Raw genomic sequence first — 25,940 nt, 5'->3', positions numbered from 1 at the left:
GTAAGCTATGGTGGACTACATGAAAATGTATATCTTTGTCCAATATGACATTTTCATCAGTCAAGGGTTTTTATCCATCTGCTGTGTGCAAAAACCTGTGAACGAACTGATGTACAGTCACACAGGGGAAATTAAATAATGTATAGCCTGCCTGCGCATTAGGTCATTTGTGTAGTCACATAATCAGTCAAACATGAAAGAGGTCCAGAAGGAGAAGACAGTTGCTAGCAGGCAAATTGAGCAGTGTGTCTGTGCTGGTAACACAGCACCTCCATCAATGAGGGAAGTCATTTATAGACCACAGGAACCGAATCCTGCTCTTTGAAACGGTCTTCATTGGTGATTTTCTGAGGAAATAGAACAGGCATGCATTGGTAAAACGTTGTTTCCTATTCATGAACTGTACAGTTCTTCAAGCCTCGCAACTGAAAGTAGCTTTAGCTAAACTTTAGCAGTGAGGCAGAGCGAGCTGCAACAGGAGGCTTTGAAGTCTCAGATAAATCGTTAAGGCTTAGCAGATAAGATGCATATGGAAAGCACTCTGACCAATACGCAAACAATTTAATCCTCATCCTGCAGCTCACACATGGGCTGATTTTCAGCCACTCCGATAAGACATGTCACCTCCCAAACTGAGCTTCCCATTCATGTGCTTCCTCGCGTTGATGAAACGGCATCAAAGGCAGGGTTTAGATCAATGACGCTAATGTCTCACTCATTTTAGAACACAGCTTCATTACAGCCTGCGCGGATGCCTCTGCTGTGTCTTTCAGGTAAAGAGGAGGGGAAGGTAGATATCATGAAACAACAAACAAGGCAACCAAAGGCTTACCTTTATGGACCAAAATAGCGTCACAAAAAAACATGTAAAACAAAGAGTACACTGCATTATGTGTGCAGGTATTACAAGTACCTAGAAGCATTAGTAAGACGTCTGGTTTATGTAGATTAAAGCTACTGAGAGGTGAACATGCTAAAAAAATGAATTTCCCATGTGGAATACGAGTGTAGCTGTTATCTCTGTGCATATAAATGGATAAAACAAATATATTTATAGAGTTCTTCTTACCTTTAATTTGAATTTGCACAATAACAAATGCTTACATGCTGACTAGGTCACTGGTGCTTATTAATAAGAGGAGGGAATACAACAGAGGAAAACAGAAAGGATGATAAAAGAGCAAGGACAAGAAAGAGAAACAGAGTGGCTTTACTTCGCTCTGTCACTCTGCCAAGCAGTCCCTGTGACTCTGTGTTAGCCCACTTGGCGATATATGGCACTGCAATCAGTCTGGCAGCTGGGAAACTGTGAGCCATTGATTTATAGCTATTCAGAGCTCACCTAAGCACAACGGAAGAGTTGCTGTCACCCAGCAACAACCCCTGAAAACAACTCATAAAATGCGCCCTGTTGGATAGCATCAAGCGCGGTTGTTAGCGTACACACACAAGGGCAGTAAAGAGAAAGGTAAGGGGAAACAGAGACGCACAGAGACAGAGGAAACTCTGCTCCATTACTCATCACCGCTGAAAAGAACAACAGAGAACGACATCATAGTGACTGTACAGCTATCTCCTATCTCCTCTCCGTCTCCTCTGATCCCCTCTGCAACACATTACATGAGTTGGCGAGACTGGGTGCGCGCTAATGCAGAGATATCAGCGGGTCCTTTGGAAGTCACGCCTTAGACCCTCTCTCGGTCAGGGTGTATCATCACAACCACCCAGCTTCCCTTACATCTTAATGTCTTTGCCATTGATTTCCTCCCATTCTTATAAAAAGTCATATGCCAGGCCATTTCGGGTGAACGTGCAGCAGGTGACAGGAATAGAGAGGATCACCCCACCCCAGTGCAGCGCAGAGCCACGGGCCCCTGGGAGCTCAGACTTCACAAACAACACAGCAAAGTGCTTACACCGAAGTCAATCGGGCATATCTGATGTGCGGCAAGACGTGCAGTTAACTGCCTCTAGTCATGGGTCTCTCCACCTCACTGGGAAGAGAAGTTTCCATGCAATTGGTTCAAATATCCTCTGCTAAGGCAAATGAAAAGAGTGTCAGTTTTTGTAGCTCAGTATGCAGTAGTGTTCAGCTTCAGTGGGTAGCACCAAGGCAGGGAGACCGGAATGAGTTTTTTTTTTGTCTCCAAAAACTTAACTGGGCCTAAGCAATTACATTATGGTTGTATTCAGTTTGTATGAAATTCCAAAAAACATAACTCAAAGTTTTCAAATATTGCTTCAACTGAATGTTACTGGGTTATAGTTTAATTCTGACCCATCTAAAACCTAAAGCTGGGAAAACTAACTTAGGTAGAAACTGTTCCCGTGGGATACCATTTCTTAACTGACTGGTTTTGAAGTAAAGGCAGTTTCAGAGTTTATTTGATGACTGTTCTGATGTGCAAACCCTGGGAATGTGTTTCATCTGTGTAGCGGAGACATGCTGCTGCTTGCCGGCTTACATAGGCAGGTTTCACTTGGTCACCACCATGGAAATGACAACACCTGCATTCAGCACATACTGTTCTGCATCAGCTGATCTTTTATTGACAATACGGTCGCATGCAGGTTTTCTCTTTGTTTGATGCAGGTACAAATATGTGTCCTTCACTTCTGTTTTGATATGAAAAACGACTGGAGAGAGAGCTCTATTGTCTGTGTGTATTTTGGGTTAGGTTATAACTCCAAAGGGGCCCGGAGCGGAGACACCAGGAGCTACAGATATTCTGGATCACACCTCCTCTTTCTGGCATTTAGTCAAGCGTTATTAACGTGCAATAAAAGTTTTATCTACTCTGAAAAATAAATGAGGTAGGTATGTGTATGGAAAGTAGCCTTTTCACTGCAACTCCTCAATTAAGTTTCAAAAACAAGACCACATTTAATGGTTTGCCATTTAACCTCGACCTGACATTATTCCGTTCTCTGCCTCACAAAGACAACAAAGCCATTAGGAAATGGGTCCATTCGTCAAACAACCACCACCTCCTTCTCCACTCTGTCTCTCTTCGCTCAGAAGTTTCCGGGCCTCTTTAACTGTACACACTGTAAACTATGTACAGCTCTTACGTGTTTAGCTGAAGATAGAAGCTTTCATGCTATTATAACAATGGAAGAAGGATATAAACTGTGCTCGTATTTCCGACTCTGCTGGACTGCGTGAATGGCAGAGGCATGGGCCTGTGTAACATTGTATAGTAATGACTGTAAAGCACCTAGAGGCACTTCACGAGGCATAAACTGACTAGTTTTTAAAACTGATGTAGTTTGCTAAATATTGCACAAGTGCAAAATGAAACTGCTTGCTCATTAAAGCCTGTGCCATGGACCAAACCCTGAGCCAATTACAAATCTGCAATGTGAACACGATTACGTAAGAAAATGATTCATATTTGGTCATGCTGCTGGTCTTTAGTTAATAATAATTTGGGCTCAATGAAGAGCAGCCGAGCTGAGTAAATATTCAGGTTTCAAGTGTATGTTTGCTCATCACTCACCGCTGTCATGGTTATTATTATTTTTTTTTATAAAAGACCGAAGAGCGGCAAGATAAAGGATGACGTTTAGACATGGATTACAGTGTTATTAAAAAAAATAATAATAATTTAAGAAAGTAATAAAAATATGCAAAGGCGTATAACATAATAATCTATTTATAGGTTTCAGCGTAATTAGTTTTCACTAACAAGGTGCATAATATCTAATTCTAGTCTGCACTGTGATGTGTAAAACAATTATTTAACAGTACATCCTATAAATAATTCATATTTCTGTGCTTTGTATATTTAGTACATATTTATATATTTTAGGTATTAACTTAGCTCTTTGACTTATTTTTCTTATTTTAGTGACGATACATAATTTAGCCTAATTGAGAACAAATAATGAATTAATGAGAAATATGAGTAGAACATCAAGAGCATGTCGACTACAGGCTGCTGGTGTACACGTGGCAATGTCCTCTCCATAAAAGTTCATACTAATAGAAATGCCTGACAAACTGAAATTACTTTATCACAAAGCATCCATAAATTGCATCTTCTTAAATGGCAGTCTGAAAAAAATTGAATTGGGTTGGAACAGCAGTCTTCAGAGTCTGATTGCAGAAGAAAAATAAGAAAAAGAGATCACCTGATCACCTATAAAAAATATGATCACTACACTGGATGAAGCAGTGTCAAAAAAAAGTTTGACATATAGAGAGAAAGTAAGCTTTTGTTGCTTCTTAATCTAACACGTTCCTTTGCTGCCAGAAGGGCCAGACATGCGAGATCACCAAGCTCAAGAGAAAACCGTGTGTCATAATGGGGCATGCCTTCAAGCAACCGGACTGAATATTTAAAGAAAAATAATTAGGAGCTCAGTAATTCAAGGTCAGAGATAGAGCAGGTCCTTTGAATAGATGAGTCACATGAATTATGCAGGGCCCTGTTCAAGGAGGTGTTGAAATTTCTTTGAGTAATGACTTGACCATGATCTCTTTTGTTTCTGGATAGCTGCTCCCTTCCCAGTATATATATCAAGGAGTAACTTAACTTTTCAGTGTCTCTGTAAAGTGACGGGATGTGATTCTGCACATGACCCAAACAGTTGCGCAGGTAAAATGCAGTTCTTGAAGTTATTTAATATTTCAAGTGAATATTGACCCATGTCACATCTTTAGCAAGTTGGTGGCTTAAAAAGAATATGCTATTTACATGAAAACGTTCATCGATCCAGCAAAGTGAAGTCCTCTGGTTCCTGGACTGTGAGCTGTGAGCTTGTTAATGAGCTGGATGATTGAATACAGGACTAGAAATGAATCAGGGGTGGCTAATGAAGCCGAAAGGGGTGCCGGGGTGAGGAGAATGGGGAGGGGGTGGTCGTTATGTGATGGTCTAAAAATACATATTTCGCACAGGGAGGTTTCTTACATTCCTGATGTGCATTTAACTTGGACAGCAAGGGATGAGACTCTGAAAAACAACACAACTGACTCAGGAAGTATCAGGCTGAAACCAGCTAAGAGAGACAATAAATGGAGTTGTGTTTTCATAGCAAAAGAGCACAAACAAAAACCGAGAGGCTTAACTGACTCACGATTACAGAAGACTAACCTAATTAGTTTCCAGTGTCATATTCTCTCTATTCAGACTGATGAGCAAGCAAAACCCTGCAGAGAGCTTGTTGTTGTTACTACATCTTCCTCTCTATCCATCGCTCCGTCTCTCTCTCCTTTCTCCTGCTAGAAGTTACAGATTAAAAGCACTTGCTCAGGTTAAAAGAAAGTCACTCAGCAGATGCAGCCAAGAAAAGTTTGAGCTACCCTCTGGATGTTAAACTGGTGTTGCTGCTGCTGTTGTCTCTTACAGATTTCTAATTTTAAACCCTATTGGCCAGGATCCAAATATGGAGACCTCATTATTTAATTCTTAACTACCAGAAGCCTGCAGCTGTCTGTAATCCATCTCTCATGCTACCCACTACTTTCATTTGATCTGCCCAGGCAGGGTGGCACTGGTGAAAAGCTGAGTTGGACACTACCTTTGCGGCAAATGATGAGCTTGGCTTCTCCAAGAGGTCCCAGAGCTTCTTCCTCTTTTCGGAGCAGCATGTAGTGGTAAACTCCTCTCCTTCCCTCTCCCTCATGTTCTCAGCCTCTCGTTTGAGCTCCTCGTTCATTTGCTCTTTTTTCTGGTGGTACCTGGCCTGGCAGCAGGACTCCAGGTAGATCTCGTCGATTCCCCAGAAGTCCAGCTCTTGGCTGAAGGACAGGGCGCACATTTCCTCCATCATGTGCAACTTTCCGGTGCGGTAAAAGTTCAGAATGGAGGTGAAAGCGCCGGGGTGTCGGTCGAAAAAGTACTCGTTGTTATCCAAGCTGTAGTCGTCGCATATCTCCATGATAGAGTCGTGGGTGTTGCAGTCCCTCAGTTTGCCCAGTCTTGTGCGGGGCAGTCTGTCCAGCGTCCTCCACAGGACCTCGTGGAGAAGCCCCCCCACGTTGAGCCTCACTCTTCGGGTATGGGTCTTGCTCCGGATGATGTCCATCGTATCCGGTGGCAGCGAGGTGGCCACCCGAGACCCCGTTTTGATCATCTTGACTCAAGTCACTCGATCACTCTGAAAGACTGGAAGAGGCCGTCTGGCAGTTTAAGAAGACATGGTCCTGTGGAAGACCACATCAGGGTCCCTCTTCGTTCCTTGTGCCTGAAATAAAAAAATAATAATAATAATAAAAAGAAACAGGAGAAATTATTAGTGCTGAACGGACGCTGCCGGTGTCCTACAGCAGCAATGTCAGGTGGTTTATCCACTCATCAGAGAAGCAAATAGATATTTTAATCAGCTTTAAGAGGCACAGCGGCTTTTCTTGCTGACAAGGGTGGCGGAGTGGGGGATGGACAGCCGGGCCAATGATAAACTGGACTCCACTTGTGAGCGCTGTCCGGTTCTGAAACGCCCGCATGTCACTCCACGCACTGGCGTCTGTCGCTGTCCACGGACTCCGGTGCTGAAACGCCTCACCTCGGGTGGGACAGCGATCAATCCCGATCCACGTACAGGTACTGTTACGTTTTTCTGAACTGTCTGGAGAGGTATTAATCTGAGCTAATGCTGACACCGATTATCAACTTTGATTAGGAGTCCATAACACAATGTATCATCCTCCTCAGACCAGCCTCCAGACTGCCCTCCAAGTTTATGGCTCACTGTTTACATAACGATTATTTATTTTCACAATCCGAAAGCTTGCAGAGACAATTGCTGCATGCACATATCTGAATCACCAACAGAACTCCGTGTTGTAAGTGCATCCAAACACATCTTCATGAGCTGATCAATCCAACTCGTAAACATTGCCGAACAGAGAAAGGACATCTCCAACTGCAACCAAGTAGGCTACAGAGAGAGAACGCGCATTCCAACAAAACTTAAAAGCTAAAACAGATAAAAGATAAGTACATATAATACATACGTGTCTTATTTATATCCCAGTTCACCTTGTGGAGCGGCATCGGCAACATTTCAAGACTGAATGCGTTCAAACTTCCTGTCCGTGTCTTCGGTGCTCTGTAGAGAGCCGATGGAGGCATCATGAGCTGTGTACCGACATGATGAAAAAAAAAACAGAATCGTATTAACACAGAGATCAATGTGTCTTGTCTATCCTGTGCACCACTCCCACGGCGCATCAACAAGTAGACTCCTGAGAGTGGCCGGGTTTGCTCGGGTGTCCTCCACCTGCGTACTAGTGTTAGCGTATATGTGCGCGCGCGCGCGCGCGCGTGTGTATGTGTGCGTCCTGACCGGCGCCTGTGACTGTGAACGGGATCCTGCAGGGGCTGATTTCACACAGGCTCCTCCAGCGGCTCAGCCTGTGTGTAGTTAACCCTCACAGAGCCAACGAGTAACAACTCACCACATCTACTGCCTCTCTGCTCCCTGCATCAGTGTTATAGGCCGAAAATGTCTTCGCGGACAGAGCATGGGTAAAGTATTTTCGAAGTTACTATATCATAACTGAACTGTGTGTTTGCAATAACTTCAGGGAGATTATCACAGATCATACTAAACATACTACCTGTCCCCCAAAGGGGAGATAAATATAGGTCAGTGTACTATAAATGGCAGACATGATGGAAGTCCTTTTAGCAGTAGATCCCCCTGGAGGACCACACCGATCTTAGTTGTCCCTGAATGCTTCTTGAATGTTAAAATAAATAATTCAGACAACCTTGGCTGGCCTGACTCCATTACAGATTTTTTTTAGGAAAATATTAAGAAGTCATAAATCAATGAGGTCATATTTCATCCATGATTGGCTCTGTATTTTGGTACCAGGACAAACCCTTTCAAGTGGCACAAGTTACTTAATTTGAAGTTTGGATTGTTAGTTGCACCTCACAATCCATGTTCGCTGACAGAAAAATAGTGACCAGTTGCAAACGACATATAAAACGTTCCACTGTGATTCATTCTGCAAACAGCAGGCATGTGTCAGTGTGACTCCGTTTACAGTACAGGCAGTCCCCACATCTTGATTGTGTCGTTACTCCAAAAAAATTAAAAATTGTGAGTATTTCAGTGTCTTTGTAGGGGTTAATGTTAAATTCTACATGCAAAACATGCATCCAAAAAATTTGGGGAGAGACTACTGGTCAAGATGTTTACCTAAAATTCTGAACAAGTTCAACAACACAAGATTTTGTCTTATTCACATTTATTGATAAATAACAAAAATAATTGCACACTATTATACATAAATATAGAATACAAAAGTACAAAGGGCTACTTATTGACACTATAAACAACGTTGAAATGTGTGTAAGTGAGTCGTTTTCCTAGTGTGCATTTCTAGGCTTGTAGCGGATGAGCAAGTCCCCCTCAGGTTGTAGCATCCCAAATCCATAACGGCTGGCATTTATCTCTGGCATCTGAGCACTTGGGTTACAGAGCTCCAAGTCGTAGTTAGTCAACACCGCGTAAACAAACCTGAAGAGTAAACAAAGATGAAACGGCAAAATTAGGACGTTTCAGCGAAAGCAACAAACTGCGGAATGCTTCTGACATCCTAAAGTTAACAGGCGGAATAAATCTGGGACACTCACTGTCTGATGGTATTGACGGCGAACCGCTTTCCCACACAGCCATTGGTCCCTGCGCCCCATGGCATGGTGTGATATTTCAGCCGCCTCCCTCCTTTGTAAAAGTCCTTCTTCACCGATCCATCCTCATTGAGGAAGCGATCGTACTTGTATTTCTGGAAAGGAAAAAAATAAATAAATAAAAATGTGCACAAGACAATATTAGACTCAAGCGATGAGAAGAGAAAACAACTATTTTAGTCATAACATGTAACACCTGATCTTTATAAAGTTACTCATGGATGGGTTTTTATTTATTACTTAAATGCGGCCTTGAAATGTCCTTCCCACGCCTATTAGCCATGTTTCTGTTCCTGTGCTCTGCTAATCCGTCAGTGGCCCACAGCTCTGGGTGTGACCTCTCACTGAGTAGCACAGGGTCAGTTCTGCGTAGGCGTTGCTTCCACCTCACATAAACAACTATGCTGCTAATAACACTTAAGTCTACCTCCATCGAGCCCCTAAGACAATTACTACTATTCCTGTTGGCAGCATGGGAAGATTTTGACGGAGTGAGTGGAGGAGCTGGAAACGGCAACAAACCTGTGGCTCATGGTAAATCTCAGGGTCCATTTGAGGGCTGATGAAGGGAAACATACACACTCTGTCTCCTTTTCTTAGCAGGTACTTCTGGCCATCTGCCATGTGGAGGATCTTGTCCTGCACCACTTCTCTCGTGATGAAGGGGGCGGCAGTAAGTCTCAGTGCCTCTTCCAGGGCACTGTCTGGGAAGGGAGAGAAATGGCTGTTAATAGACAGCAGCAACTTTCTGCAGTGTTTCTCTACGTGTAATGAACTGAAAACAAATGCTCTGGTCAATTTAATTCAATTTTGTCAGTCATATATTTAAATCATAATCAGACATAATCATGTAATTTCTAATATATCGATTTAAAAAGTTTTGTCCCCGCTCCAAAACCCTCTCTCAATACATTTTAATGCAAAATTGTGCATAATTCAAATTATTCCAGGTTTATAAACTACGTAACCTACAGTCTATGCTGCATTGTTATCTAAAAAATGAGAACGATGCTGCTCTACTGACACAATCTTGGAAAAACCCTCACCAAACACGGGGGTGTTCGCTGGTCTGCCCATGAGAGGAGTCTCCGAGGTTTCCATCTGTGAGATCTGGCTGAACTCCCTCCTCACCGCCACCAGAGCTTCAGGATTTGTCAACAAGAAGCCCAACAGCCAAAATGCAGCAGGACCAACATTACCCTGGAAACAAACAAAGGCTCACATGAGGACGATGATAAGGTCTCCCACTCTGGCGTTGCGTAGTGACAGCGCAGGTGGTTATTTGGTAACAGCAAATAGAGACATCACGTGACCCACACACTGCTTATATCAACCTTCTGTTAGAGTCGTACCGAAGCAAACATTTTTAATCAAAACCAAGTTCCTATGAACCAAAAAGCGTCTTTAACTGTTTTAAGTGCTCGCAAAAAAAAAAAAAAAAAATTCATGTGGATTCCGTTCATGTGTCTGTGATGAGAAGAGTCATGCTCTGGATTGTTTCACTACTGGCCACGCTCAGCACAGTAATGGTTTACTTTAAAAGGAAAGCCTCTGGAAACCTGGCGTTCCCTGCCATCTGCCTGCATCCAAGGGCAGGACATTGAATCTGTTCAGTTTTATGGCGAAGCACAGTGCTGTTTGCACAAAATACAGAACACTGTGGAAACATAATGAACAAAGGACGGCAAATTTGCCGCTTAACTTCATGCAAGTAAAGCACTAAAAGCACAATAAATGAACAGTTTATCAAACGTAAGGATTGCTGGTGTGAGGACATGACATGACCCAAACCTCTGGCATATTTATCACAGAGTGTGGGAGGAAGGTCTTGGATGTGTGTTAGTAACAGAACCATGTTACTGTATAGTCAAACACAACTAAATACTGGCTGATTGTAATGCGGTTTCTAGCCACTGTTTTAGTTGTCTAGTAAGTCATCAGCACATTGTGAATTTTCAGGTGTGACATGATTAAACTGACATGGAGGTGACAAGTGCGAGAAAGGGATGAGCAAGTAGCCCGCATGAGTAATTAAATATCTGATTAACATTTTTGGTGCAATAGACCCCTCCAGCAGGGTGGTGTCATTGCATGAGTCAGTATCATGCCCATTTATATGTGACTAAGACTCAAAATCAGGTCAGATCCCAAAGACTAAGATGAATAGAGGGAGGACTTTACACACTCATTTGTTTTGATGATGGGATAACAAGCAGGTGGGGATACATGTGTATACACTGATCCTTCACAAAACAAATTTAAAGGATTTTCTGTAATTAAGCAAACAGTTTTTTCGATACTTTCATATAAAGATTATTCAGGAGAAACACTGTTACTGTGACAAAAAGAACTAACAAATAAAATCAAGAGCAACAAAAAAACGCAGAAACTGAATTTTGGTTCAAAGCTTCCCAAAGCGTTCCTACTCAGATTCAAAGTCCTGTTGAACAGTGCACCCATGTGCCAAGCAAGGGTACTGCACGTCAGTATCAGTCTCCCTGAATTTAAGTTGGGGTGGCACATCTTTGGGTTTATCTGTGATACTAAATTGGTCTCAGCGTGAATGGTCGCCTGATTCTCTGTGTTAGTCCTGTGACAGACTGGAGACCTGGGGCCCCTAAGTAGTTACAGAAAACAAATGAATGACTTTGAGTTTCCTTGGAGACATGTAGGACAGAAACAACCCACACAGACACTGAGGTAAAGTTCAACTGTCAGTCAGAGCATGACTCCTCACTAGATGTGACATCACCAATTTAAGCCCTTGCTTAGTGCATCCAGGGACAATTCTCCATTGTCGTCTGACTCACCTGTGAGGCCCAGAGTTGCATCAACAAAGCCTTTGTCTGCATTTCCTCGTTTGTCCCCTCCTCCTGCAGGAGCCGCCTGTAAGCATGAAGCCAGGGGCTCGACCCGGACTCCTCAGTCAGACCCGCTGGAGCCAAAAGCTCCAAGAGCCTCTTCTGAACTCTCTGCGCCGTCCTCTTCTCCTCTGTTGCACAGATAAACACCAAACATAAACACTTCGGCTCAGACTGAATGTCAGGGGATAAAATGCCAACAGGCCGCGTGCAAATATCAGTATTTCAGTTGCTGACACGTGAATCCGAAGGAGCTACGCAACAATATTGTGACTGGCTGGGCAGCATGGGTGGAACTGGCAGAATCACAAAACAATAAAGAGAGGCAAAGCCCGGGAGATAAAGTAAGTTGTTGCAATGAAACATGCCACGGGCACAAGTTAGGTCACAGCGTGTTATGGTCTGAGATGATGAAGTCAAGTCTTTAAACACACAAACTCTGAGACACTATGTAATCAATTGACGAATTGCACCCAGCCATAGCAACCTCAAAACAAACCTAAGGGACTGTCAGTCAGTTATGTCAGCGCACATTAACCAAGGGAGATGTAAACACTGACAACATGCCCAACACCTTCTGAGTCACGTTAAATGATAAGGTGATTAGAAATATCAACAGTTGGAGAAAGTGATTCATCTGAGTCTGAGAGGCTTTACCTGCTTTCAGTGTGCCCCTTGCCATTTTGGTTAAGAGTCCATCAAACTTCCTGAACTCCTCGTAGACACTTGAGGGATCTGTGCTGTTGTTGTTCTGCTCTCCTCCAAACAGCGTCAGGTAGCCTGCCCTGCAGAAGACACAAGTGTGAGACACGTAACACAGGGATGCTTAACCTTCATACATCGTCTCCCTGGGTCAAAGTAAACACCACCGTTCAAATAGTTTCACATTAGAGATAATGGTCAGGATCATCATTTGATTCACATCTGCTCAACTGAGAGGCTCAACCGGAAAAGTGACCTTGAACATTTGTGCAAAACACTGTAATGACGGTGCATTTCTTCCCGCTGTGTTTACAAACAGAAGATCACAAGACTGACTAGTGCGTAAACTGTTTAGCTGAGGAATTTTGACATGAACACACACTTCCTTTGACGCAAACTTGGTGTGTGTGTGTGTCTGTGGGAGGACGGGGCTGTTTCATACTTAAAGAGTAAGCTGTAGGAGAAGTTGAACAGTCCCTCCTCTTTCCAGTCTTTCTGGTTCTGAGACGTCTCGCCCTTTAGCAAGGCCTGCAAGTGTTGGCTCATGGTGCAGTTTAGGGTGGCCAAATTCATTCCAAGTAAGTGCCTGCGGACGAAAGATCAGAGGGTACAGTGGAAGACATGATTAGAGGCTGTTCCACTGAAGGGAATCCCGTAAATTACATGACACTGACTGCCAGAAAGCCTAAAAATGACCAAGTGACGTCTGTACCTGTTGATTTACAGAGCTACTGAACAATTTGTGTCCTATTTTTAGCAAACAACTGGTTCTCAAAGAAAGGAGGGGTAAACCGCATCAAAAGCAATGTGAAGATAAGGGTTAAAATAATATTTCACACCTTTGAGTGAGTAACTCTATTGTGTGAGACTCTATTTTGCAACGTAACATCAAAAAACTGTAAGTTACAAACAACGAATCATATAAAATATTCCAAAAATAAAGGCTGTCCTATAGAAAACCTTCACCTTGACCCACGAGACTCATGATTCCCACAAACATTTTTGCCTTCAAATTAACATATAAAAAAATTAAAATGACAAAGGAGTGTTCACATGATGCTACTAGTCTGGAGGGTAAAGTGGCACCTTTTCATCACTTCTTTCGCCTTGTCCACCTGGTGGTGCGGGAGCCGCAGGTTGAAGATCCTCTCCATGAGCACCTGCGCATAGCGGGTAAAGTCGAGGGAAACTGGGTCATTGATGACTTCATCGTACGAGTGTGGATCCAGCAGCACCGTCACGTAGTGCCCAGCTGCATGCACCTGCACATGACACAGAAACACTGAGTCAAAAATAACCATTCAACATGTCTACTATCTTATTGCTATCAATCTTCTCATAGTTTATTAGAATTCTGCACTCGTTATATCTTATGGATGAATTAGTACCACTCATAGAACTACATTGTTAGGCATTTGGGTGAGCGGCAAATGCGAAGATCAGTACAGAACATGTTTCTGTACTGAGCATGTGACAATGAACTATTTGAATCTGGAGTCTTGAAGAGATGTAACTTTATGTTGTATGATTCTACCATCACATTCATGTATAAGTGCTACACGACTGTGAATATATTCTTAAATGTTCATGATGTTTTCTACTGGACAGGCAGCAGTGACATCAGCAGATTATATTTTGGAAAACAGAAAGAGGAAGATTTTTTTTTTTTTTAATACCATGCCAATATTCACTTCCCTTTATCAAAGTGCAGTGTTGCAATTGCTTCAAAAATGGTTTTCAGTATTGACTGTTAACTAAAATGATACCTTCATAATTACTTTCATAATTTTGTTGGGGAAAAAAGAGTTCATGAGGTGCATATTTGACGCTGGAAACAGGGTTTTATCAAACACGGAAGCAGAATCACTGAAGAGCTCAGAGCATGAACATGTGAACTTGCCTAGTAATAATAATGATAGTAATAACAATAATAATAATACATTTCATTTATACAGTTTTTTTTTTTCAAAACTCTTTGACACTTTACAGACACTACATTAAACAGAACACATTGAAGTAGTCTACATGTTGGGTTTCTTGTACTCACAGTGAAAATGTCACCATGTTTCTGCTTCATTCGACTTATAAACTTGGAAGCATCTTTCCCAAATTCAAGTGCGTGGCCCAACCAGGGGATGATTCCTTTGTCTAGAGGAGGCTCATTCTTTGACCTAAGGAGAAAATAAAGAAACGGATTGTGAGTGTTAAAAGATTATATGCTCCTTAGCTGAGAGAAATGCTTAAGTGTGAGTAATTTGCATGCAGATTCCTCCAAGTTAAACTACTGTTTCAAATCTAATCTTCTGCTGCTCATGTACACAAAGTCATACATACATGTACAACTAACCATTAAAGTTCAGTTATTATACAAGATCCTGCAACAATGATGAATCAATTAAAAACAATTATTACAACACAGCCTTCTTTATATAATTGCTCTAAAGAAAAACATAGGTCAGGATGAAAAGCTTAAGGACATTTTAACTAGTTTAACTACATTCCTTAAACTGGACGAGCCCAGACACTAAACTAACAAGTGAACGATTTGCCGGTGATCGAAAAACAACATTATTATCATTAATACTGGTTTAACATTTAACACTGATTAAACTTTTTAAAGGTACTGTGGCATCACGTGGATTTCACGAAAACAGTGGTACGAGAAGAAGCATCTGGAATAGGCGTTAATATGGAAGCGGTTTGATTGACACGCTGCGCGTAAAGGAGACCACAGGTGAACCAAAGTCCCTTACCTCGTTCTGCGCCTGAAAACCAAGTAAAGCAGGACAAGCAGGAGAATGGTCCACATCATCTCGTGTGTTTACTTCTCTTTTTCTCCGCACACCGTTTGGAGACCCCTCAGCTCTACTCGCGGCGTTTTATGTGCGAGGATCCGTCACCACACCCCTCCGATCACCCGCAGGCGCGCACACACGCGCACCCACACACAATCTCCAGTGTCTTCTCCGAATACATCACGTTGGGTGCTGTCGGTTTCTGATGAGTAGTGTTCGGTGCATATACGTTACAAGCTTTTGGCGACAGACCAATCAGGATCCAGTATTAAAGAGTTCTGTTCTATCCCTTTCTAAACTAGACAGGCAGCCATAAAACAAATTAATTGTAAAAGATAACTTGGGAGTGATACAGTACATTTGAGTTTGAATGTCTTAAATTATTTCAATTCCCATTTACGCACGTCTCTGTAATGTTCATGTATAATGTTCAGTTGATGTTAAAAGTGTCAGAAATTCAACTGCCCATTGATTTTCCCATCAGGCCCAAGTGTTTTTGAATTAATTGTGTGATAATTCTGGAGGATGTAGTTCTCACTGAATTAACCCCTAGTGTTTCTGTCATAGTCCCACTGACTAACATGGGATTGTCAGAATAATAGAAACATGCGTCCATACAACACAATGCAGCTCTGTAAGTTATTTTAAACAAATACTAAATACTACAATCTTCGTGACGATAAGAATTAGTGCATGACTGTTATTAGAAGACATTAGTTTCCACTAGTGTAGCTAATAAACTGACAAGGGAGTGTCTATCCAATTAATCACCTGCTTCAAGACCTCAGTTGTCCCAATTTCAACACTCTGGAAAATTCCTTCTTCTTTTTTTAATGAATTATGACAAGAACTGGTAAATCAAACAATTGTATTATTTCCTGTGTGGGAATACCCCCTCCTTTGTTTAGAGCTCAGTGTTGAGTTGTCAAAAGTCTTGAGGACATGTCTACTTGCCTCCAGGACTTCACGTACACTCAGTGACTCACGCACTTCCTTTTTCTCAAACGTTGTCTGTGTCAGGTCTCCACTCAGACCAGCACGTCAAACATGAAGCAGTGGGAGGAGAGGCATCTCACAGCATCCCACGTCCTCATAGAATCAAAAAAGTCCAAACTGCCTTCTTTTTTTTTTCTTTTTTTGTATTTAGAATACGAATGTCAGATATTCGGTTTCATTACAGAATACCTCACTTAAATATTTAAATAAAGCTTTTTCTAATAAAACTATATGGACTGTTACCATACATATCTTTAGTGGAGTCTTTTCCCTTCATACAATACTTCAGTATCACATTTTATTCTCTCTTCCAGGATGCAGCCTGACACAGACACACAACTCAAGTAAACATGAAGAACAGCACAAGGTGTTGACCTGGCCTCCAAATTCACTAGATCCCAAACTGATCAAGTATCTGTGGGATGATCCACAGAGGACCCTCCCCTCAACCCATAGGACCCAAAGACCCCCACTAACAACATCCTGTTACCAGAAACCAGAGGACACCCTCAGAAGACCCATGTCCATTCTCTGATGAGTCACAACTGTTTGGGAGGAACAAAGGAGACCTACACAATCTTAGGAAGGTGGTCATAATGTTATGCCTGATCAGAGTATTTAACCAATTCATATTCATTTATTGGCATATTTAAAAATAAAAGATTATGTCAGCAACTGTAATGTATGAATTCCAACATGGACTGAAACTCAAACTTTATTGATCAAATGGCAGTGAGCGGTTCCTGTATTGAGGGCTTAGCCAGTCTGAGGAGTGTAATGAAGCATCCTTCTGTCACTTTCTGAACAGCGATATGACGAAGAAAGTAAAGCTGCTGTAAACGACAGCATCCTTACAGTTTTTAACCAAACCACAGATACGAAAATAATGCATAAAAACTGCTTGGCATTCTTGAACCTGAATTGAGAAGCTAAACTGGTAAAGAAAATATAAATACATGGCCTCAAACAAGATGCAGGATGTAAATTAGGACATCTTCTCATCCTTCTCCTCCACCTGTGTATTAACCGTTCCGCGTGATTCATAGACATCTTCAGGAGTTTGGCCAAACACAGCACTGGTCCGCTTGAGGAGGTAGACGCCAGCATGTAAACCCCCGACATTGACCCAAACAGTGAACAGCTTCCTCCATAGTCCTCCCATCCTGGAAACAACCTGGAGACGACATAAATCTTTTAAGGGGCAAACTAACAAATGAGACATTTGTTTTATGTGAAACAAGATTTTTCCATGATGCAGCGACTAAACTGAGTTAAACATGTGTTGCTCAGATAAGGATGGACGGACTGTACATGAGGTCCATTAGATGGAAGGACCAGATTAGGTTGTTTAAACTTGATGGAGAGCTGCGTAAATACAAAAACCACAGACATCCACCAATGATGACAGCTTAAGAGACTGTCATGGTAAAAAAAAAAGTGAACACACCCACCACATAGAGGATGCGTTTAAGATCTGTTTATCTAGACCACATCTGCACAATGCGTCCGGCCACACTGACAGAACACCAACTCAACTGATGTCTTCTTGTATAAGCAGAGCCTCATTCAGATCAGACACAGCCGTGGCTTTGAGTGATGCCTTGAAACTGACAAAAATCACTGTAAGTGTTGTCTACTTCTTTTGTACGGAAAGGGACTGAAAAAAAACAATTGTAGTTAGAGCGAATGAGTTATCTTGGGTGTTTAGTTCTGACTTTAATCTCAGAATTCTGAGATTAAAGTCAGAACTAAAGAAGAAAATATAAGAGAAATAATTCCTTCATTCTGACTACAATTCTTTCTTTCCGTACTTTTAATATGTTTTGTCTGCTACTAAAATGAATTACTACATAAATCTGAACAAATATTAAATTAAATTATTGAATATGAGAGATGTGTACGTAAGTAACTGTACTTCAAATCTAAAAACAAATTAGCAATGTGATCATGTACTGGAGAATTAAATCATTGTATTTTCTTCCTGTCTTTTTTTTTATCATTAACTGACAGTGACTTTACATATTGAGGCTTTCATGGTATCAGTCATAATCCGAGTAGTTCAGAAAAAGATAAACAATTAAATAAAATAAAAACTGTGAGTTTTCAGTGAGTGTAAGTGACTTCCCATGCTCATCAGCTTTCACTTTTTTTCTCCTTTCTACCATGCACAGAGACAACAAACAGTGATGTACGTGGTTGGGAAAGAGCGGTGGTGAGACAGCAACTGTTTGCTGCACCCCAAATGATGTCAGTGTTATTCCTGATCAGATTACGACCGTGTAAACGGCCACTGGGACCCGTGTGGGGACATGTTTTAATGCTAGGTGTCAACACATATGTATTTAGAAATGCCTGCTTGAGATAAGACCACCCAGAACGGTGAACCTTTTCAGGCATGGTTACAGTGTGAGGATACAACCAGTGGCCTGACTTGTCATTTACATCCAGAACGGTCTTTAACATCCATACGCAACTTTCCGCTCCTATTTGTCTCTGTTTGGGCAAAATATATAATGGTGACGACTGTTCACACCAACTAGCGCTGCCTGGCTCTGTAGACAAAGCTTTGGTTTAATGAGATCCCAATCAGTCTCAAGTGTAATATATTTAGCGCCAACGATAAAATTCATGGCACGAACAAGAACACGTCAGAGTACACCTGCTTGACGTCAGCTGTGACAGGCAGGATTTCCAAAACAGAAACTATGTATCATAAAAGGCATTATTTTAAGAGAACTCCATGGTAACTGGTTTTGTGTTTCACGTTGTACACTGCATACTAGTTTAATCTTGACACACCTCCATCTCAAGCTCACTGACGCGTGAAAAAGGCAAAACAATAAATAGCGAATGGATGTTGATACAAATCAGTACAGTACTGCCCTACAGCGCCAGGAACATGTACCTCCTACGTGCCAGCAGAGGACTTTAGAAGCTGTACATAGTGCAAGTTGTGCATCCTTTAAATATTAATTATAGAGACATCAGCGATTTCCTGAGCACCCACCTGTTCCCTTCCTAGTGTAAATAAATACTAATTTATTGATTTGGCATCAATAAAAGATTACGTCCATCTTTAATTTAATCATCATTGCATAAACATCAGCACATAGCTACCAGAAATGAGGCAAGTGGTGGCAAATTTCCAAACTTTAGAAACTGGATTCATTTCTGGTTCTGCATCATTGTGAGAACATGATGACAACACAGCTTAGTGTGGCAACGGTAGGAATACATTCACTGTGCTCTGTGCTAATTAGAGCGTCTTTGTTTGCTGTTTGTGAATAATGAGGCCTTTGTAGAAGGGAGTATTCCTCATAGGTAGTACGGGGTGTGTGTGTGTACAGGCTGCCAACAGGTCTAAACCCTGATTAACAGTAGTTCACAGCTAGCATGAGTTATCAGGAAGACGGTGACAGGACAGGACTTGCAAAGTGATTTGTTTATTAATTATCAACTGAAATACTGGTTAAATTTCCATTTTTCTGCATGAGAAAACCGGTTACCTTTGCAAAGCATTTCTTGTCCTGGGTCAAGAGAACGGCCCTCCCTGAGTCTGGTCTGCACACACGAGCCATTTCCCTGAGACAAGAGGGGTACAGGTCCCAGTTCTTCTTCCTAGAGCCCATTCTACAAGAAAAGAGAGAAAAGCGCAGCCACACAGTAACTGTACTGCTCTGGCATATTGCCAGTTTCATGCCTTCTCTCATATATTTCATTGGTGTTGGTCAAAGGATTCAGTCACATGGACGTTTTATTTTTGTGTGACCTCAACTAATGGTGAAAGTCTGTGGTTACAGACTGATTACCTCTTCCCAAAGGGCATGTCAGTGATGATGATGTCGACAGAGCTGGTCCTCACAGGTAACTTGCAGAGATCCCACTGCACCGTGTCAATAGGCAGCCCAGGTGTGCTGGTTGAAAACCAAAGAGTCATTGAGGCGATCATCATCATCAGCCTGCACGACATTCAACCTACTTCCTCCTGAGATGTTCCGCTGTTCACTCTCACCTGCCCTTGTCTGCCCTCCGTTTCTGGATGTGGTATATATTGTTGACGGTGCGGTTAACTGCCATGTCATTGTTGTCGCCGGCGATGTAGAAGGAACTGCTGAATTCTATGGCGCCCTGCAGACAAAAAAACAGTGACACTGAATATTTCTGCTTCCTTAGAGACTGGTAATAACTTTCCGCGTGACCCCATTGGTCATAGATCTGAGGCAGTTCTGAGGTTGCTTCATTCTTATCACGTCAGGATTAGGAATTAACTCATGAAGTCATGTCTCACCTCCAGGGGTATGGCTCCAGTCCCACACATAGGATCAAGTATTATATCAGATACCTGAGGTTTACACAGCCTGTCAACACACAACAGAACAGTTTTATTAGCATTTTGTCTCATCATGTAACGACGACATGCCGCTTGCTGCCTTGTGTTGTGTTTACCGTGTTCACAGGAAAAGTCTAAATTTACTGTCCCCTTCTGAGTTGTGATATTTTTTTTTGTCATTTCCAGACATGGCAGAGGTAGATGCTAATTTAAAATATATTATAATTTTCTTTTGCTCTATTCGCACAGGATTTACTTTACAAATTAAGGACATTGGCTATTACACAAATTCCCCAGATAAAACTAGTCCTGTGCAAATAGGGCTTTAGTTGTACTCTGAAATGTTACGTCTAGGAAACATACTGATATTGCCAATGGTGTCATCTTTTCCTCAAGCCTCTGCATTTCTTCCATTAAGGTACTAAACACTGTAAAGGTCTTGGTTTTTAAATGCCGACAGTTCCCAAGCAGCCGTGTTCTCACGGCTTAGACACACAAGGCTGAGGTAACATGAGACGTTCAGGTGATAACACCAGCCATCAGTGTGAAGTTACCACTTGAATGCCGAGCATATTGCGTACATGACGTCCCAGCCCTTAACTACGAGCTCAGTAGTTCAATTTTCACAGCTTCTTCTGAGCTGTGACAACAACATCCTGACATTCAATAGCCTTTACCTTTCTAAAAGGAGATGTGTCGTTGTCACAGGAGGGGAAGCAAACGTGTATTAATGATGGCTGCATTCCACTCAGGAGAGGTTGTACTTTAGCGCATGCTGCATCACCACCAGGTCTTCCCTTGATATGTAATGGTTCCGAGCCATCATTAATACACCTGTCCTTTCTGTGACAAGCCCGGGTGTCTGTTTAGAAGACTGCTGCTGTCATTCATTAAACACCAGCAGTTTTAAATATTAGCCTACTAACTGTCTACTCTCCACTTTACCCTTTAAAAACTCAGTATTTGAGGGTTAATGTGACTTCCTTCGTTAACACCCTCTGCAGAAGCACAAACTGTTTTTCCTTTGCCAAAATACTGAACGTGGCTCTAAAAACATGAAGTGGTTCAGCTACTAAACAATACTTCCCCATTGTAATTTACATCCACCTGCACCTTCTCACCGATTAGCAGAATCGTTTTTTTTTATCTCTGTATGCACATGCCTTTGAAATAAATAGAAACGTAATAGAAACATCGTTAGTCAGCTCTCTACATGTCAAATACTTGAATTTCATCCAAATCACACAGTGTTGACAGTCGGTTGTTATTTTTGCTATAACTCATGCTGCTTATTAGAATGCTTTTAAAATACGGATTTGTTTGAACCTGTGCAACTGCTGTTAGACCTGACACCGAGGTCTTTGCATAACATTTATTTAGTACAACTAAAATTACCTTTTCACCACAGGCCAAACAATAACTGATGGATTTAAAATTGGTGAGTTATTCGCTAATACATTGATAGCGTCCAAACCCAATATCCCAAATCACCACACAGATCATCACCTCTGTAAGGAGGGCTCACTGATTCAGAGTCTTTTTAAAAAGCCTATGACCATTGACCATGCGCAATGTCTGCGCTTATCTTCACAGAAAACGTGAGTGGGCTGAGGAGTTCTCTGTCTCTTTTGTTAAGACTGAATATAAAGGCCAGGGTGTGAACTGCAGATGCATGTCAAAAGAGGGGGAATAAAGTGTGTGATAGTACTGGATGTACCTGTATTCAGGGTAAGCATGCATACCTCAATGTCCCTTTCCCATAGGTCTTTTCTGGAGACTTGCCCCGCCTCACCTATGTCAAGTAAACCGCATTGACTTTTTGAACCAAGATCAACTAGCTGATTAAAAGGTTGAAGCAAAATTCCATTAAATAGAGAATAAAAGGTGACTCAGGGGAATTCACATTCATAAAACCCTTGTGGCATAAAGTACAAGGTGAAACCGTAGATGCATTTACATAGATAATCAGACTGAAAATTCCTTGTGTAACAACCTCAATCAAAATAGACCGGCCTCTTCTTTGTCTGTTGCTCATGCGAAAGAACACTGTTAGAGGAGTTACCTGAGCATGCCATAGCACAAGGTAGCGCGCAGTGTAGTGGGCCCAAAGTGACTGATGTTCCTTCTATGAAGACTCTCTTCAGTGAGGGCGATACCGATGACCACCTCTTCCTTGTGTATGTTTAGCAAGACCTGCAGTAGAGGAATATGAGGTATACGATGAGAAACCCACTACTTTGTTGCCTTGTCCCAACTCGCTGGGCGCAGCAAACTGAGCCTATACTTATCAACTACTTATCAACTAACTACTACTACGATATGACTATTTTCAATAACTTATAGAGTTTAACTGATTTATAAATCACTCTAAACCATTGTGACTTGGGTTCAGGGTTCCTGTATTCCTTCACTTGCTGCCACTCTTGATCAAAACCATTATTATTCATAATTATCAACAGCTTATCTTTAGAAAACGGAAATAACACTCTTATCAACCATGTGAAAATCGTTCTTCCCGTATTTAAATGACCCTGAGTGATAACCAGTATTTAAAACAATGAAGCATTTTTCAACTTGTCACAACATGTGAACAACTTATCTGAAGGAAAATATGCTACTAAATATTGTTGTTGCTTTTTTCTTTTATTACTCATTTAGACTAAACATTACCTTATCCTTCACAAGTTAATCTGAGTTGTTTTTGGCAAGTGAGATGTTATTTTGCCTGCATTACTCCAGTCTGAACAGGAATGCCTACCTCAACATCAAACTTTGTCATGTCTGCTTTCCACTGAAAGAACTCTTGTACAGCCCCGCCAAAATCTCTGGCCGCCTCATTTGACGAAAAACTGTGTTTTTCACCGACTCTGTTGCATGTGACTCGAAACTTTAGGACTTTGGCCTCGGGTGCTGCCTCCCCTGAGTCCTCTTCACATGTTTCCAGGTCGGGCGTGCTCTCCACCTTCGTATGGCCTTCAGAGCCAGTCGGCACCTGAGGGACCTCCATCTGCTCAGCATCAGCAACAGCTAAATCATTGTTAGCTTTTACTTTGGAGGCATCTCCTCCTTTGCGGTGACCCTTCTTCTTTTTCAGCCCTCTATTCAGTTTCCACACCTCCAGGGCATCAGTCCAGGAGAGCTTGGAGGCAAGCTCCTGCAACTCCTGTAGTGTCTCTTCCTATAGAAACCACTGCGTTTGTTACGCTGACAACAGTAAATATGCACTGAACATCTGCAACAACAAAGTAGAGTGAGGCCCAGTTACCTTAGATTCTTTGAACTGGTAATGATCGAACTCCTCAACCACAACAAACAGGTTGTCTACAGACCTCAGAAGGTGGACCTATAATGGGGGATTCAATGAACAGCCACAAATACAGATTTTATGTCATTGGGGCATGTTAATAGCACAATGAGACCATGAAAACCCCCTATTTCAAGAACGGCAAAGCAAATTTCTTACCAGGAAAAGCTTATCAGTAGTTATGGGAAAGTATATGCGACCGCAGGCTTTGCTGATCCGCGCATCGACACCTATTTTCTCCATGACCTCCTCCACAGCAGTCTGTTCAAACCCTGTTGGCACGGTGGCCCCGATGGTGACAGTGATGATGTCTCCACTGGTGGCATCGGCCTCAGTGGGGGAATGAGTGGAAGGTCCCACTGTGTTGCAGCCCTGCTCTGCATCTCCATCTCCATGGGAAGACATGTTGGACCTGTGGGGTGCCCCTCAACGGACACAGGTATGTATGTGGACTGGGTAATGTGCGTGGCAGCTGGTGCACCTGGAGAAAGAGAAACAGGAGAGAGCATTCATTCAATTTATTTTTATCATCATAAACATATCGTATACGAGTGCATTTTAGGAAACGGCTGTGCACGTTGTCACACATTAGCATGAAATACTGTGTTTTTTTTGTTTGTTAATGAAGTCAATAAGAGCCTATAATGTTACTGCTGGTTACCTTAGCCGGCTAGCATTAGCTTTAATGAACCAAAAAGTTGCTTACAGATAAACAGTAAGCTAATGTTAGCCAGAGACACGTTATCTGGGTTCAACTTCGGTCATATAATAATGTGCACTTGTGCACTGTGCCCAGCGGTTGGATTGTTACAGCCGATAATAATCTTGACAGATTGAGTGTTGTTGTTAATTAAAGAACCGGACTCGGACGAACCTGTCACACACGAGGCGACACCATGTTTCCGCTGCAGGAGGATCCACTGTTCCGGAGAGTTCCCTTCAGAATAAAAGTACCTCGTCAGAAACTAAACCTAAAGACAAGATTTCAGTAATATTATAACAAACAAACAAACACGATTCTAACCCACTGCTATTCTAATCTCAGTCCTCACACTAACATACAGACGTATCTATACCGGGATTCACCGGGTTTCTTATAACCTGTTATATCTCTTTCAATAACATAACCAGTGACGTTTGGAAAATCAACACAAACAATATGAATGAAGAGATAAAAATAAATATGCAATGCTAACATACGAGAAAACACTCAAACTGTATTTCCGTGGACACGGTGCTATAGGGGGTTAAACATGTATTTTATATTTCTTATTTCTAAGTAATTATTTTCTTCTGTATTACTATGCTACATATTATGTTTTGGGTGAAGACAAATAGCAAGCCTTTTTTTGATCAAGCCAGAACTGTACTGCTGTCATCTTCTTTACAACGTTTTTTGGATGTCTTTTTATAATTTCTCTGACACTTTCTTCGGGTAAATCACTTATCTAGTACTTGTTGTATTCTGAAAATCTTTTGATAGGAAATCTCATTGTTGATCCTTTCTTCGCCGGCTCAAACTTCCGGGTCCGTATCTATCGTCACTGAACGGCAGAGGGCGCCATAATATAATGGTTTGCAGAGCCGTATATTAGAGAGAGTCTGGTCAACTAGGGAAGGCATAGAGGGAAAGGACCGTATGACATATCCCGCTATGCTGATTGGTTCTGAGCTGGTCACGTGCTTCATGGGTGCCATGTTAGATACTTCTAACCAATATTCACCCGCAGAAAAGTGTCAATAAAAGAGAATAATATTGGGTTAAAAGTTATAAATATACAGTGTTCATCCTAGGTTGAGGATCAGGAAAACACGGGGAAACTTCACTGTTTCACCAGTGAACAAAAACAGAGGAAGTTAGTGGAGCAGAATGTAATGAGTGAAGTTTGAAGTTAATCTAGCCTTATGCTCATACAGTCAATGCGTATGCTAGCTAGTTATCTAGACTTAAGGCTTAGAAAAATAGCAGCTGCCATCATATATACCGTGAAACCCATGTGTGCATGTAATTGATGTTGATGTAGAAAGATGTAGAATTTAATTGACATAACTTTGCCTCAGTTAATTATTGTTATTGTTATGGCCAGGGTGCTCATGTTATAATGATAATACTAAATAATAGTAAGACTATGGATGGATGTACACAGGCGACTGAGAGGGTAAACAGCATTTTACAGACTCATTTAAGATATTTAAAATAGGTAGACGCTGGGATATTTTAGTGAGGGCCTTTTACATATTGACAGACGCTGTCAATAACATTTATAGGCCCGCTAATGGTGAAAATAAGCAATTTATTTC

General features: G+C 41.7%; 3 protein-coding genes across 4 annotated transcripts in view; all 3 read right to left on the bottom strand.

Annotated features, from left to right (window-relative positions):
• Nucleotides 1-7,270, bottom strand: part of LOC125006108 (potassium voltage-gated channel subfamily B member 1-like) — a 35,810-nt gene extending 28,540 nt beyond the window's left edge. The window contains exons 1-2 of the mRNA XM_047581845.1: nucleotides 6,962-7,270; nucleotides 5,527-6,192 (exon numbers count right to left, since the gene is read on the bottom strand). Coding sequence (XP_047437801.1) covers nucleotides 5,527-6,081 — 555 coding nt within the window. The 5' untranslated portion in view covers nucleotides 6,082-6,192; nucleotides 6,962-7,270. The remainder of the gene's footprint in view (nucleotides 1-5,526; nucleotides 6,193-6,961) is intronic.
• A 919-nt stretch (nucleotides 7,271-8,189) lies between these two features.
• On the bottom strand, nucleotides 8,190-15,180 carry LOC125006984 (prostacyclin synthase-like). Its single transcript, XM_047583535.1, has 10 exons — nucleotides 14,968-15,180; nucleotides 14,262-14,385; nucleotides 13,301-13,476; nucleotides 12,657-12,800; nucleotides 12,170-12,297; nucleotides 11,462-11,643; nucleotides 9,698-9,851; nucleotides 9,174-9,355; nucleotides 8,595-8,746; nucleotides 8,190-8,478 (listed from the first exon to the last, which is right to left on the bottom strand). Exons 1-10 carry the CDS (start codon nucleotides 15,024-15,026, stop codon nucleotides 8,328-8,330), a joined length of 1,452 nt encoding a protein of 483 aa, XP_047439491.1. The 5' UTR covers nucleotides 15,027-15,180; the 3' UTR covers nucleotides 8,190-8,327.
• Nucleotides 15,181-16,622: 1,442 nt separating this feature from the next.
• Nucleotides 16,623-24,568, bottom strand: thumpd3 (THUMP domain containing 3). 2 transcript variants are annotated; one of them, XM_047583534.1, is made up of 10 exons: nucleotides 24,514-24,568; nucleotides 23,799-24,120; nucleotides 23,601-23,678; nucleotides 23,094-23,513; nucleotides 22,398-22,528; nucleotides 20,294-20,363; nucleotides 20,018-20,133; nucleotides 19,815-19,919; nucleotides 19,512-19,635; nucleotides 16,623-17,179 (listed from the first exon to the last, which is right to left on the bottom strand). In XM_047583534.1, the coding sequence occupies exons 2-10, from the start codon at nucleotides 24,042-24,044 to the stop codon at nucleotides 16,991-16,993; spliced, it is 1,479 nt and encodes a 492-aa protein (XP_047439490.1). In that variant the 5' UTR covers nucleotides 24,045-24,120; nucleotides 24,514-24,568; the 3' UTR covers nucleotides 16,623-16,990. The 2 variants fall into 2 exon arrangements, with proteins under 2 accessions (XP_047439490.1, XP_047439489.1); XM_047583533.1 differs by lacking the exon at nucleotides 24,514-24,568 and adding an exon at nucleotides 24,301-24,491.
• Between the last annotated feature and the right edge of the window lie 1,372 nt (nucleotides 24,569-25,940).

The sequence above is a fragment of the Mugil cephalus genome, chromosome 4, assembly GCF_022458985.1.
Source record: "Mugil cephalus isolate CIBA_MC_2020 chromosome 4, CIBA_Mcephalus_1.1, whole genome shotgun sequence".
Classification (NCBI taxonomy): Eukaryota; Metazoa; Chordata; class Actinopteri; order Mugiliformes; family Mugilidae; genus Mugil; species Mugil cephalus.
This window is presented reverse-complemented; position numbering and strand designations above follow the sequence as displayed.

Bases quoted from the DNA above. Each gene is read 5' to 3' on its own strand.
- thumpd3 (XM_047583534.1), bottom strand. From the start codon at position 24,044: ATGTCTTCCCATGGAGATGGAGATGCAGAGCAGGGCTGCAACACAGTG. The intron at 20,364-22,397 runs GTAACTCCTCTA...GTGTGTTGACAG, and splicing joins TTGTGCTATGGCATGCTCAG to GCTGTGTAAACCTCAGGTAT. The intron at 20,134-20,293 runs GTGAGACATGAC...TTTTGTCTGCAG, and splicing joins CTGGAGCCATACCCCTGGAG to GGCGCCATAGAATTCAGCAG.
- LOC125006984 (XM_047583535.1), bottom strand. From the start codon at position 15,026: ATGATGTGGACCATTCTCCTGCTTGTCCTGCTTTACTTGGTTTTCAGG. The intron at 13,477-14,261 runs GTGAGTACAAGA...TGTCATGTGCAG, and splicing joins AACATGGTGACATTTTCACT to GTGCATGCAGCTGGGCACTA. The intron at 8,479-8,594 runs GTGAGTGTCCCA...TTTACTCTTCAG, and splicing joins GCCGTCAATACCATCAGACA to GTTTGTTTACGCGGTGTTGA.